This window comes from Dermacentor silvarum, unplaced genomic scaffold, assembly GCF_013339745.2.
Source record: "Dermacentor silvarum isolate Dsil-2018 unplaced genomic scaffold, BIME_Dsil_1.4 Seq11832, whole genome shotgun sequence".
Lineage (NCBI taxonomy): Eukaryota > Metazoa > Arthropoda > Arachnida > Ixodida > Ixodidae > Dermacentor > Dermacentor silvarum.
This window is the reverse complement of record NW_023605629.1, coordinates 1-15,087: the sequence shown is the minus strand read 5'-3', so window position 1 is coordinate 15,087 and position 15,087 is coordinate 1. Positions and strand designations below refer to the sequence as shown.

The 15,087-nt window shown below is 49.0% G+C and overlaps 1 protein-coding gene across 1 annotated transcript; it reads left to right on the top strand.

The window, feature by feature from the left end:
- The first annotated feature begins 1,780 nt into the window (after positions 1-1,780).
- LOC119434519 (lipoprotein lipase) lies at positions 1,781-5,196 on the top strand. The gene is made up of 2 exons (XM_037701667.2): positions 1,781-2,007; positions 4,519-5,196. Exons 1-2 carry the CDS (start codon positions 1,932-1,934, stop codon positions 4,923-4,925), a joined length of 483 nt encoding a protein of 160 aa, XP_037557595.2. The 5' UTR covers positions 1,781-1,931; the 3' UTR covers positions 4,926-5,196.
- The last annotated feature ends 9,891 nt before the right edge of the window (positions 5,197-15,087 follow it).

Here is a 15,087-nt window from a genome sequence, read left to right as displayed (position 1 = left end):
GCCGGAAATGGTGGAATATCCTGGCAGGCTCGCCAAATTGTCACGGATTTCGGTGGACTAAAGACAGACAGGGACAAGCCGTACGTTTAAGACGAACATTTATGATCGTAAAAACAAACGGCAAAGAAAACAGCACAAAACAAACCATTTACAACACGAGTTAAATCTAGAAAATCCCCAAAGTCATCAGATAATATAATTCCTAAGTCCAAAATATTTACATTAAGTCCATCGAAGAGGCCACGTCACCTCGTCGTCGCGGCTTCCGGCGACACGTCGTTGGGCCCGTCGATGCGTCGTAGACTCGAAGTCGCTGTGTCCGACGTTCGGTCCACGGTTGGCCTGGTTCGGGGGTCAGGACGGTGGGGTGACCGAGGCGCCTGGATCGCCCGGTCAACTCCGCAAGCCTGCGGATCGTAGCCGCAGGGAATCCGGGAAGCGGTACCGTCAGCCTGTAGCTGCGGCTTCCGATGGGGCGTTCGCTCAGCTCGCGGGTCGTGGCCGCGGCAGCTGAAGCACAGCTTCCATTGGGTTGCCGCCGTCTCCGCGATTCACCCGTCCCGTTCGGCCTCCAGCTCCTTCTGCCTGCCTGCGTCCCAGAGCGTAGCTGGGCTGCTCTCTTCGGCTACGTGTCTCTTCTCTCGTTGGCCACGTAGCTGCACGCGCACTTTTGCGCTTCTTCTTCTGCTTTCATATAATGTATTCTTTTTATTCGGAAGCTCTTATTTTATACCTTCTTTCTTCTTTATTTCTACCACTGAGTCCTCGTGTCTTCTTGTTCTGTTTTTATATTCTGCTTTTTCTTCTTTCTTTCTTCCTTCCTTTATTGGCTCATGACACAGTTCCATTTCTTAATTTCGCGCGGAATCTTAGCTCTGGTACACGTCAAAGTGATTTTATGGATTTCAAAGTAAAATATAATTTTAAATCCCTGACGTCGGTGTTAAGTACCGACGTATGGTGTCGGCGAAAAATTAAAAAAAAGAAGACAACTTTGATCTTCATTTCAATGTCTTGTTATCAACCTGTTACCAGTTTTGCCATTTCAGCGAGTTTGTTGCTAGATTTAGCGACTTTATTATCTGTTTAGCGACACATTTTGTAATTTAGCGATCAACGACATTTCAAGCGATGGGACAGAACAATTGGCGTCATTTTAGCGATTTTGATGTTAGGAAAGTTTCTTAGAAAATAGACTTCTAGAACGCACTTTATTGTTCAAAAGCTCTATGTGAGCAGCCTTCATCTGTTAGACGCGTAGGCTCTATGAACATGTGGAAGCAATGATTGGCTTCAGAGGATTCATACACAAAATGGATGCCTTTTAATGTGTCAGCATTAGAATGGTCATGCCAACGAAAACCCGTCTGTCGGCCTGTGTCACCTGTGTATGGTAAGAGTAAGAGGGGAGACGAGTGGAGAGGCGGCTAATAAATTCACTGTTTATTCGTAACTCATACGGAATCCGGGCAAACGTGAGTCGTTTGTGTAAATATTTACGCCGCGCTAGCGTATGTTATATTGTTCGAAAAACGCCTGTCACTTAAAGTTTTCTAAAACGTTTTAGCGACAAATTTAGCGACATTGCAGCAAAATATACCGGAAATTTAGCTACTTTTATGTCTCCGTTTAGCGACAGGAATAAAAACAATTATGGCAACGAAGCAGGCTACTACAGAAAATTGAATGAAAACAGTGTTGAAATACTACTTTTTTCAGTCTGAACAAATTTAGTGTCTTTCTTTGGTGTCCCAATAAGGAGCGAGTGATGCTTTAAGTGCTCCCACTACGCACGCGCAGGCCTGGACCCCGCGGGACCGCTATTCGAGTCTTACGGCATCCATCTGACAAAAGACGACGCCGCCTTTGTGGATGTGCTGCACACGAGCATCGGCAGCGGGTGGACGGACATAGTCCAAGGCCGACTGGGAATGAGCACCAGTTGCGGACACGTGGACTTCTACCCGAATGGTGGGAGGGAGCAACCGGGCTGCTGGAGATTCACCTGTGAGTACGCAGACTTGCCCGACGGCCGTAGTCACTATTATGTCAATGCGAAATCTTGAGAAGTCCCGAAGAAAGTAATGAGCGCCTGCAGGTCGCATCAGCTACGCTAAGAATGCTCGTTTCCGCCTGACTCGACTTCGCTTGGTTTTTTTTTATTGCGATAGCAATCAAATGGTCACTCTAGGCGAATTTCCGCCGTAGTCGTTGGCGTCGCCGTGAGGTTTCGTATAAAGTCCAAGCGCGATAAGATCGCGACCGCGCACCGTGTGTTGTAAGTGCGAGGGAACTCTAAGCATCTGAGGGTGAGCTGAGAAGGATGGTTATTGGTGCGGCGGCATCTTCTCGCGCTCCCGAGGGAGAAAGGCGGGAGGGAGGAGATGGGCAAGATAGCGCCCCTCTCCGCTTCTACTGCGCCTGCGCATGGCGCGGCTGAGCGCGGCCGCGCGCGTCCTGTATTGGAGGTAATCTGCGGTGGGTTCGAAGGCTAGCGGACAAGAGATAGCTGATGGCTTCGTGTGCGTTGTGTTCTCGCGCGCGTAGTTCGCGTAGAAGTGAGAGGCAGCACAAAGGGCAATTCGCAAGCCGCTGCTGCCGCTCTTCACCAGCCAGCGTTCTGGCAGCGAGTGTTCGCGGTGATCGAGTGAGATGTGTTCATGTTTGCCCGTGCGCGCGTGACACCGAGCTTGTTAATTTGGTTAGTTAGCGAAATGTTTTCAGCAGTTCATGCAGCTAATAAAACTACTAACATGCTTACTGCATATAGCAGTCTAATAATTTCCTGTCGCAATCAATGCTTCGCCTTTCGGGCGTAAATGCGACTTTGTTTCGTTAACTGAAGGTCCTGGCCTTTGAAACCTTAGGAAAATGCTGTTTCCAGTTTCGCTTTCGCTTCCCAGTAGATGTATGTGTCTTTACATCATGACACAGAAGATGTTCACGTGGGAGCAGGGCATATCTCGATGTTTTGACGCTCGCTCTTGCTCACTCGGTCGTCTGCTGTGCTGCTACATCGGGCCGGCCATGAGTAGCAGCATAGCAGACGGCCGAGCAAACCGGAACGAGTCCCCACGTGAAGGCCTTCTGTGTCATGACGTCAGGAAACATCCATCTACTGAGAAAGGAAAGCGAAACTGATAAACTTATGGAACTTTGAGGCTTGTCAGTATTTCTGCTGGGGTTTCAAGGTCTGGAACATTAACTGAAACTTCGTTAAGTCGGAAATGCCATGCCAGTACTTTCGGAGTATTTCACCTCCCCGAAATAACACTAAATATTCTCGACACATCGAGAGAAATTTCATTTTACGGTATAGAAGCGTGGCTCGAAGTTTGAGTGTAATTCGTGAGCACGGGAAATCCAAATGGTGGTGTCTTTTGTATGGTCGGGGTCTCGCACTATTGACACCACGTGACACTAGTATAAAGGCATTTAGAGTCTTACTATTGCACGAAATACCCATACACAGAACGGCGTTAGCATGTGATACATAATAATCAAAAGAGCAGAGCCGTGATTGTGACTTTATATTCCATAGTATGTGATGATCTGCACCTTTAAGTGTGTAGGTTTGGCTCTAGATTGGACATCACAATTTCTGGATAATAAACTGCGCAGTACATTATTACATAATGACAGAAGGCGGTGTTCGCGGTGCGAGTTACGGTGCACAAGGCAACCTTAAGTTTGAATCCGAGGTAAGACGCGAAAGACATCCAAGATATGATTGGAGGAATGAGCTTCTTCAAACCAGCTTATTTGCGCGCCTGATAATCTTCTGCCCGAATGTTTTCTGCATATGGTACCGCAGGAAACAGTGCAATTATCATTTTGGTAAAAAAAAAAGATATTGTGGGGTTTGACGTCCTGAACCTGCCCTGTGGGTTTTAAGGGACGCCTTAGTGGTGTGGTAAGAGGGGACTGCTTTGTCCATCTAGGGTTCGTGCATCCAATGCACGGTACACGAGCTCCTTTGCATTCCGCCTTTGTCTTAAGTTTTTGCACCTTTTCTAACCTATGAAGTCTCTTCTCAAGTTAAGGGTGGCTTTTTTTTCGGCATTGTAGAAGGGCAATTGTTGTTTAAGCATGGTTCCAGTTCCAGATATCTAGAAGATAGTAGGTGTAGATATGTGGAAAACTTCCGGATAACGGTGGATGTTTCGCTGGAACGTAGTTCCACATGGTTATTGTTATGTGAATATAGGAAGTTCAAATATATCGAATGCTGTTCCACACATTTCGTGATTTTATGTCGAACGCTGTTCGATTTGAGTGGAAAATGTTCGAAAAAAAAAACATCTCTCGCTTATAAAAGTTCATTCATTCATTCATTCATTCATTCATTCATTCATTCATTCATTCATTCATTCATTCATTCATTCATTCATTCATTCATTCATTCATTCATTCGCTTATAGCTTGAGCATAAGTGTAAAGAGTTTAAGAGCGTGCTTACGTAACACTTTGACCAGCCTCAAAGAGCACCTTTACAGTGACTGCTCGTTTTCCACGCAGCCTGCTCGCACTCGAAGTCGACCGAGTTCTACGCCGAGTCGGTGCGCAAGTGCGATTTCCCGACCCGCTCGTGCAAGAGCTACGACGACTTCGAGGCCGGAAAGTGCGTGCCCAGCTGCGAAGACGGCCGCACTTGCGGGCACATGGGCCACCCGGCCAGATTGCCGCAGGCCGGCGACCACTTCACGAAGACCTCGAAGCAGGATTGCCCGCCCAGGGGCATCGGCTTCAACCTGCGCGTGCAGACCGTGTTTATGAAAGCGGACCCGGACACGATGCTGCTGAACTCGCTGGGACGTTCGGTGAAGATCCTTCTCGAACACGCCTCGCCCGAAGAACGTCGGGAACTCCTGGACGCGCTCAGAGCGGAGCTGGCTGCGCGCACCAGTCAGGGGCATAATGAATGAACAACCGTTGGGCTGACCGCTAGACCGATCGCTAAGCTTGCCCTTAACTTGGGTTTATGCTGTTGTACTGTTGAATGTACTGTTTTAGGAATATTACCGCGAATTTGTGCTTTTATGAAGTACGGAAGTTGGGAAATTTGATGCTAAAGCACGTCTCAAGATGCCGCACCTGGCGTCATCGACATTACCGTGACGCCACGACCGAGAAGAATTGGCTGTCGTTTTGTAGCAATAATGCTATGTGTTCGGCCTTTTAAATTCCACGGAACTTTCTCAAGGGGCGTGTTAAGGCCCACCGCCCGCCCCTAAATCCCTCCCCCTCCCCGTTTCACTGTATTTTTTCATGAGCCCCTCCCCCTGGACCCGCCTCTGGTCCTCAGCATGTCTTGTAGTGCATGTCAAGCTACACCTTAAAAAGAAAATAGGTGCACTTAAGCAATTTAATGATGTGTAAATGCGAGATCATTACTTGTCGCTGAGTGCGTCGTTTAGTTAAGTCGCCGAGCCTAGTGATGCGGCGAAATGTTGCCGAGTTTAGTGCTGCTGCGTTATGTCTCAGAGAGAGAGAGAGAGAGAGAGATGGTGAGGAAGGCAGGACCCGATGTTAGAATCCGGTTTGCTACCCTGCACTGGGGTAGGGAAATAGGGGTTCGCAAAAGGACAGAGATAGTGAGAAAGAAAAAAAAAACACGAAGTGTAATGTTGCTGCTGAGGTCGCAACAACACCAGACGAGAAAGCGGCCATATTGGCACCTCTCAACTGAGTTTTATTTGCGGAGTTCTCATTAAAGTAATGTTTCACGCACATTGAGTAGAGTGTTCTTTCTCGATGGCACCACTTTTCGGCACAATGACACCTTCTTCATCGGGTTCGAAGGCGAACTCTGGGGGTATGTCGTAGTCGTCGTACGACGGGTACCTGAAGCGCGTTGCATCTTCTTCGTCGTCGTCGTCGGCTGTTGGCTCCGGCGACGGTGTCTGCGGGTCGCCGACAACGCGAAAGGCAGAGCAGGCAGCTGCAGTTCTCCGTGCTCGCTCCGACTTTCCTGACACACACGCACCCACACACATTCTTCAACCTCGATTACATCATTGTCCACTTCATCTGCTCAGCCCGAGACAGCTGTCACGGGACAGTGAGTCCTGAAGTATGATATGCGTACAATTCCGCGGCCCTTTTGTGAACTGACCTCGCGGGGAGCCCACACACATGTCGTTTGAACATAACCATTTTATCGTGGGCGCCACGCTAACAGCTATTAGGTTTCAACTTTACAACAAAGTACTGACGCGTGCGCGTTTTATGTAAGCCACTGCGCCAAGTCAAGCAACGAGAACGCCGACGAGCGTGCGGCGACCGCCCACTACAGCTTCCTGCCACTGACGTTCCCCGAACTGCAAAACCATCCGACGCCACCTTCAACAACAGCACCCAGACCCGCGTATCGAGCCCTGAGAGAAACTGCCCGCGATTACCGCATGGAATAATTCGCGGCAACAACGGGCGGGGTTGCTACAGTTGCCTGAAGGGCGCGTGTGGACCCGAGTGTGCAGGCAACTTCGTCGGTCTCGCCGCTACAAACAACTGCAAAAACTGCAGAGAAGTGGAGACTAAGCTCCTGTGTTGCAGTGCTTTTTTGTTTTTGTTTTTGCCACCATGGAAAGAATTCTCACGCTGCTACCGTGCACACGGATTGCGGAACGACAGCACTGATGCGGCCACATAACCACGCTGTCGCTCTCGCGCGCGGGAGTGGCAGCGTTGTAAACACTCTGGGACTTCCTCGAGCAGTCGGTCCTCGACAGCCGCCTTCTCTTTGTGAACTAACAGTGCAGGTAATGCGTGCCCGAGTGACGTACTCTCTATTGGAATTCACTCCAGACGTCAACTATGGGTAAAGTTGGCAATGGTAAATAATGGTAAAAGTTGCTTTCTTTTACTCTATCGACCGTATTACCATTCGCCCTGTCCTTCTACTCGCCTCTACCCCTCCCCCACTGATGACCGCCGTGCAGGTGGTCTTAGCAGCCGAAGCTACATGGTTACAGCAAGGTATATGATTACAGTGCAGTCATCAGAAATTCCCATCCCTTCCTTTTCCGTTCTTTATTGTATTTACTTGAATAAACGACCAATTATTTACCGACTTGCCAGAACGGCGCGTCGGCTACACCTCAATACAAAACGGGGCGATAAGTTGGCTTCACCACTGCAAAGATGATAAGTTCTTTTTTATTCTTTTTTTTAGTTTTTATTTGCACCTTTACGAGAGCCAAAAAAATTTATGGGGTTTTACCTGCCAAAACCATGATCTGATTATGAGGCACGTCGTAGTGGGGGACTCCGGAAAATTTGGACCACCTGGGGTTCTTTAACGTGCACCTAAATCACACGGGTGTTTTCGCATTTCGCCCCCATCGAAATGCGGCCGCCGTGGCCGGGATGTTACGAGAACCATTGAAGCCCATAAATGTATACGCATCTTCCTTCTTAGAAACAAAGGCGCCATTACAATTCGTCCTTTTCTTAAGCCTAATTTGTTTCTTCCTGTTGGACTACAGCCATCACGTGACATAGCACCCTTTGATGCGTGCTTTCATGCCGATATTACAGAGAGAAAAGGAACCCAATGAACCAGGTACATCCAGTAGGGCAGCGCCCACCATTGTTGTAGATCAGAGATGCGACATGAAAGAGGAGTGGCGTCACGTGACGAGTGTAGTCCAATTGTAAGGGAGCGCGAGGCGTGAGAAAAGGCGAAGAGCAAGTGCGATGTCGCCAAACGATGGTGCTACTCATTTAATGCGAGGCTTAGCATTCTCCCGAAACAGCCTGTATATTTTTTTTCCCTCCAAGATCTGTGCTGCGGTGAAGCCAACTTCTTGCAGCGTCTTGTTCTGCACAGAAGCCGATGCGTAGCCCCGATGAGCAGCACTTCTCTGTTCGTCACGGTGGCTGTTCTCAACCACTCGCGCATGCGCTTTCGTGTACACCGCAGCATCCGCCTTATCTTCACACCCGTTCTTGTGCCCACACCACCATCGAGAGCCTGCGAACGAATTCAAATTTGTGAAATCAGCGCTGCGGAACATGCATGCAAGCGACGCACGTTTTTTTTTTTTTTTTTAACTTGACGGAAAGTACTTGATAGCAATCCGTTGCAGCTTGTTAACAAATAAATAAAACGATAGTAGGGGTGGGGGGTGTTTCTGCAGTAATTCTAATTTACGCATGCTGCCAAAGCGAAGTGCAGAGGAATGCTGCTCGCGCGTATGGTAGCCACCACAAGCTCGAGCGCCGGCAATCGGGCGGCGGAGGAACCACCGACACTGCGGCACCGAGTGTGAACGCGTCGTTCTCAGAGGTAACGTACAGGTGCAGAGGAAAGTAATTGAAATACGGGAGCTGGTGGCCGAACTGCATCCCAATGCCCTATAGCAGTGTCACGGGAAAGGAAGATGTATGATTGCGTATGTTCGCACGCCGGAATTATTATTATAAGTTCATTGACAATGCCCTCTCGCAGCCTTCAGGCTGTTGGAGAGAAATGCGATCCAGTGTGGGACACAGCTCCCGTGTTTTCATGATTTTTGTGCGCACCTGTCCGTATAACGCTGCGCTGTTTCCACTTTCATCTGTTGTGATGGCGTTATCGTTCTGTTAACCATTGTCTACTTCGTGCAGTTTGTGGTCGTATATTAGCCCGCGTACGTGTTCTTAAACATTCAGATCGAATTCAGCTCTAAAAAAATTGCCAGTGTGTGTATCTATCAATCGTTTCTGATTACTCTTGTCTTTGCAATAAACAATCGTCTGTCATTGCCCTATCTGTCATTGATATGCTCAGTAAAATGGAACCCATAGAATGCAAGCTGGCAGCTGTTGATTGCAGCGCAGCGAAAAGAGTAACAGAGCAGTAGGAAAGGGTAAAGAAGGAAACGTTGGGGGTAAGGTTAAAAAAGAAAATTGTCAGAAAATTGTTAACTACGTGTGAGAGCATGCGTTGGCTTCAGCGCTAAATACAGGCGGTTCAACGAACACTTTCAAAACTTGCAAGAAAGATTTCCTGCGGCATATAGCAATAGGCGACCCGTAAAATAGCGGGGGATTGTGGGATGCGCCGTCTGCTAGCTGCTTCCGGTTCGAGTCAGCGCAGCCGCCGCCACCGCTTCGCCGTTGAATTCCATTGATGCGCTTGCAGTCCGTTCTTCTTTCTGGGGTTTTACGTTCCATAACCAGTTCTGATTATGAGGCATGCCGTAGTGGAGGGCTCCGGATTAATTTTGACCACTTGGGGTTTTTAGCATGTACTACAACGCAAGCACACGGGCGTTTTCGCATTTCGCCTCCATCGAAATGCGGCCCCCGCGGCCGGCATTCGATCCCGCGAGCTCGTGCTCAGCAGCACAACGCCTTAGCTGACTGAGCCACTTGCGCTTGCAGTCCGGCTTTGTCCCACTCGAAGATTACCCGGTTGCAGGTGCCTAGCAAAACCATGGTCGGGTGTTCAGCCGTTGGCTGCTCAAATTCAAGAGTTAAAGGTGAACGCATGTAACTACTGCCTTGCAGCAACCTTTGCTGAGTCAGCTGTGCAGAAGCACCAAAGGAATGGCTGCCACTTCCAAAACTGGAACAAGGCAGAGATCATCCGCGAACAAAAAGAGTATGAACGTACAGTGCCACTTATCAGGCGGCGATTAGCTGTGTAAGGGCCGACACGTACAGCATGATTTCCCAAGATATTTCTTTCTCGAACATTGACTCAGGCAACCGGAGCTATTTCAGTACTCGCATGCATATATAGAGGTAGTATATGACACGAGGTTTTACGGCGAGAATTTAAGCGGGACAAAGCGAGATACATACATAATACTCGTAACCAAGTAGCCCTCCTTAGCTCCTTCAGCACAAATAGAGATAGACAGCACAATGCGCAGCCGTAACATGACGGCGATACGGCCATTGTTTACAAAAAAAGCGAGAACGTCTAACTACGTGCCACTTCAAATGAACCTAGAGTTTCGACCGAGAAATGCCGTTGACAACGCGCAAAATTATCGTTTTCGGCGCTTGCTGCGCCGTCGTACCGACGATATCGGTTTTTAGCTACGATCGCAGAGCAGCATGCATCGCTGTAGCCATCGCCTCAGCACCCGATTTTCTAAGTAATGCTTCTATACGCTTGATAAGTTATCGGATAACGATAATGCCACGTACACACTAGCGGCAAAACGCGCGCGGCGCGCCGCCGCCGGCAAGACGCGCGCCGCGAGAGCAGCCGCGAAACAGGTTTTTCTTGCCGCGGCAGGGATCGCTCCTGGACCGATTTTTTGCGGTTTGCCGCGTGCCGCGGATGAAGGAGACCAATGAGAGCGGCCCGCTTCCGTGACGTGCGCGCGGGAAACTGGTGACATGCGGACCCGCCCGACCGCTCGTTTCGTACTCGTGTCCGCTGTCTGTTAGCAGGAAACTCGTTTCGCACTATCATGTGCACGCGTCAGCTCCCGGACCGAGCTGACGGATAGTTCGAGAAGGGGGGAGAGAGTCTAGTCTGTCACGTGATTGCCGCAGCGGCGCGCCGCCGGTTGGTGTGGCCGCCCTGCCGCTGCTGCGTTTTGCCGCTAGTGTGTACGTACCATAACTTTCTCACCTGTCTGACTGACCCGCAGGCAGAACAGTCAGTGACGGTGCGTCCAAGCAACGGCAAATGTCGTAGAGCTAAACCTGGCAGAAACAAAAAAGGCCGCCGAAACGAAAACCAGAGTTCGTTTATGAATAAAAGCGCATCCTTGTCTTTCTTGGCACGTCATCGTTGCGCCCAGAGTGAACTGAAACCTAGAAATCAGCTGCATGAATGGTACGACATTGCTGGTCGACAAAGCAGACGGAAAGCTTCGCACGACTGACAGTTGAAACCGCGTAGAAAAACACGTGCGCCGGGCATGCCGCGTCGTCCGTCGAACCGGAAGCTGCTAGCAGGCGGCGCGCCCCAGAATTCCCTGCGATTGCTCGTTTTACGGGTCACCTATTCTCGTTCACGAGCTGATTTACTCGAAGGGGCGGACATTACTGGCACAAAAAAATTGAAATGCATTATTGACTAATTACCATAAATTCACTAATTAGGTTTCTAACTAATTACCTTGCGGTACATATTGCAATTGAAAAATTTTAGCGGTCAGAGCGAAATGCGGCAAACGGCAGTTTGTTGTATAAACCTGCCGCTACATGCGCTCAGTAGCCGCATCACGCTCCCCCTGCTGGTTGGCGCGCTATTTCAAACGTTCGGTTTCTTTTTGAACACACCGTATATCTGTATACAGGGTGTCCCAGCTAAATGTAGCCAATGTTTTAAAAACGACGGAGTGTGCTAGGAAGCTGAAACCAACTCAGTGGTGGTGATGTTCGCGTGTCCTGGTCTGTGGCATTCTTTTCGTTTTGAAAACTCAATTATTATAAACTAATTGCCTAACTTTTTCAATATTGCCTTCACTAAGAAAGTGCCAATACGAAAATTGTGGATCACATTTAAAAATGGCCGACTGAAGTGTTTGCAACTAAGTACCGTTAATGGTGCTTCTTGTAAATTACCTTTAAACAAAGTCCGCGGAATTCAAAAACAAGTGCGTGATAGCGCCCTATTTCAGCGCTCCCAGACGACCGATCAAGAAACGAAATCCGCTTGTCTCTGCAGTGCTGTCCGGGACGGGCTCGGCGTTTTCGGTGGCCGCAAGCTATGCGCCACGAGCTGCTGACGCATCATGAAAAGCAAGCGGGCGCCCAGAGTGAGTGGGGGTGGTGAAGGTTTGTCGCGCTTCGACGTGACGTGGCATAAACATATCATTCGCTCCACTTGCGGAATGAAGCTCGAATGCGCAGGAAAAAAAAAAAGGAAAAAATAAAAAGAAAAAAAAAATCTCGGGTTTGAGTAACTGCTGACCGCAGAACTGTAATCGGGAAGGAAAATGCAATTGTCATGTTCTTCTATTCGTTCGCGATCGTATCTTACTAGCGAGAATTGCTGGCGCGTACCTTGCGGCCACCGGAAACACCAAGCCCGTCCAGGAACCGCTGTAGAGATAAGCGGATTTCGTTTCTTGATCGGTCGTCTGGGAGCGCTGAAATAGGGCGCTATCACGCACTTGTTTTTGAATTTCGCGGGCTGTCTTTAAAGGCAATTACAAGAGCCTCCATCAATGGTACTTAGTTGTAAACACTTCAGTGGGCCATTTTTAAATGTGATCTATAACTTACATATTGGCACTTTCTTAGTGAAGGCAATATTTCAAAAGTTAGGCAATTAGTTTATACTAATTAATTGAGTTTTCATAACGAAAAAAATGCCACAGACTAGGACAGGCGAACCTCAACACCACTGAGTTGGTTTGGGCTTCCTAGCACACTTCGTCGTTTTTAAAACATTGGCTACATTTAGCTAGGACACCCTGTATATATTTGATGCATATATTTGGTGCATAGTTCTGCATATTTTTGATGGCAGCATATTTTTGATACATGCTCAAAACCACGCAGAAGCGCCAATGATTTTCAAATTGTTTGCCCGGTCAAAAGGTGTGATGGCTATGATTGTCCGGTAAGCTGCCCTGTTAGCGTTGGGGTGTTTTGTCGGGTGTGAACTGCGCATGCGTGGGCCTTTCCGCGCGTTTAAGGCCTGTACACGCAAGACGACAATGGATGGTGAGAGAAGATTCGCATTTTTGCCCATGGTCGTCGAGCTGTCTAGCAAGCCATCGTCCGCGCTAAACGGGACCGCCTCCCGCATCGTCCCGTTGCCACAGCGCCGATAAAATGTCGTAGGCGATCGGTGCGGGGACCGCTCGCCAGCTGAACAGATGTTCTTGATGGTTATAGACTCTTCGCAAGTAGAGCCACCAGTTGAAAATAGCTCGTTGCTATTGCGACGTTACACAAACACCATCCAGGAGTTTGCGCATATCCGCAGTAGAACCGGATCCCGCAAGCAGCACTTGGCGCGAGAACCCCGAGGCTCGACCACCAGCCCCTCGTCGGCGCCCAGGAAGCCAGTACTGGGACGTTGCCGTGGCGTCCGAGACGACGACGAGCATCTAGGTGTCGTACCAGGACACGAACTATCGCCTAAATGAAGGCCCCTTGAACTCGGCGCTTGCTCTTGTGGCGGTGGCGCAGTAAGCAATCAGCTGCCGAGCTCCTCGGGACCGGTGTCACTTGGACAGGTTGTTGACGCGTTCGGGGCTCCCACCGTCGACGTGCAGCAGGATGTTGACACAATCTCTGCCACGGAGAGGCTTCATAAACGACGTGTTGATGGTGGTCCACACGGCAGATTGGGGGTCTTGGCTCGTTTGGACGTACAAGACGCCCGGTACGCGGTCGTCTGGTTGACCCGTGACCAACTCGAGAACTTGGTCGTGCAGCAGCTAAGTGTCGCGTTCTGCTCGTTCCGACGAGCGGGACAGCCGCTTGCACACAAGTTAAGCAGGAAAGGAGTTCGGGTAGTCCCGGTAGACAACGTGGGCTTGCACAAGGCATGGTATCCAGGAATTATATTGTCACGAGCGCAGTGATTCGTATAATGGGCTTCGACAAAGACCTGCACAATACGTAAGGGAAAAACTACGAAAATTGAGCACATGTGCTGAGCTATCGTAATATTTCAACACTTCGAAGCGTTTTGAACACTTTCCTACACATTCTATCAAGTGCTGCAGGCGAAATGGTGGCAGCGAATTACTCCATTGGTACGTTTTCTCTCGCACGTGATCGCATACAATTTATCTGGCTATTCATTAATGGAGAATATGTGTCCCGCATCATACCATAGAAATTATGTGCATTGCACCCCCAGCTTCGAGTACACTGTTCGTAATGCTGCGAAGTGCGGCATATGCACTCTCGCGAGCTAATATGTATCGACAAGGGATTCGTTGATAAAGCCAATTTCCTTTTCCCGAAATTAATGTCACTTCAAATGGAAGACCTCAGTCGAAACTTGGCATTGCAAGCTTTCCAGTGCACTCGTCAATTTCAGTTGGCGGGTTTGAATCACGAACAAGTTTAGTTTTTTTTCGGCGAGCCTGTGGTCTGTATACCTTTGATCACGGGTGTACGTGTGTCGTAAGCAATATTTTTGCGAGGATCAAATTCTCGCTACATGAATACGCTGCGTTCCGGCGATATGAACCGGCAGATGTTCGACGCGATATTGCGAGAGATATACAAGGCAAGCGCGATTACCCAACCTGAGCATACGAAGTGTCGATGAATCTGTGACGGTTGAGGACGATAAATGCGCGTGATAGCGCAAACGTAGTACGCGCAGAACAGACGGAGAGATGAGACCGTAGATACGCCGGTCCACCTTGGCAAAAGCCGAGCATGCGCAGTGTGCGCAGTCCCACGGATAGTCGACAGAACGGTATCGATAGCTGCCTGCGGAAGCCACGGCTGCAAGCGAGGTGAGCCGAACGGAAATTTTTCTTCCATTAATTTTCGTGGGAAGTCAGTGAAATGGTACTTTCTTAACACGTAGATACACTGGTGAGAACAAGGAATGCGTTACATGTTGCTGAGGAATGCCGAAGAAGGCTTCGCTTTGTGCGTTTCTTGCCGAATTCTGGCGCCAAATATTGCTGTGCCGTGTAATCCTGACGTGTATATCTCTCTAGCTAAAACGCACAGTCGTTAGTGCACTACTTTCAATTAGACGCTCTGATAGGAAGCAGGGGGAATGAAATAGGTTTGATTGGCTACTTGAAATGTTTGCTTCCAAACAGTGCAATGCACGTGCAAGCCTCCCTTCTGAAGCAGTGTCAAATATATTGGTCGAGATTTAGCGAGGGAAGAACTTTTGTATGCGCTTCCGTGATTGTTAATACATCAGGAGCTCTTGCGACCCCTGATGCAGGCCATTCTACGCTGCGGTTGTGGGTGCTCCGATGTGCCGCAAATACTAATACGTACAAACTTACGTAGTCGGGTACAAGCATAATATCTTAAATGGGGTAGCAGCTTTAATGTTCTCCTGGCACCGCAGTACTCACAGAACTGTTTAAAACGTCCATTTCACATCCCCGTCTTCGATTGAACAAATCTGTTTAGACGGCAGGACAAGGCCTGCCGCTTCAATGCACGGTTTCGGTCAATGCCAACTTTGAATCA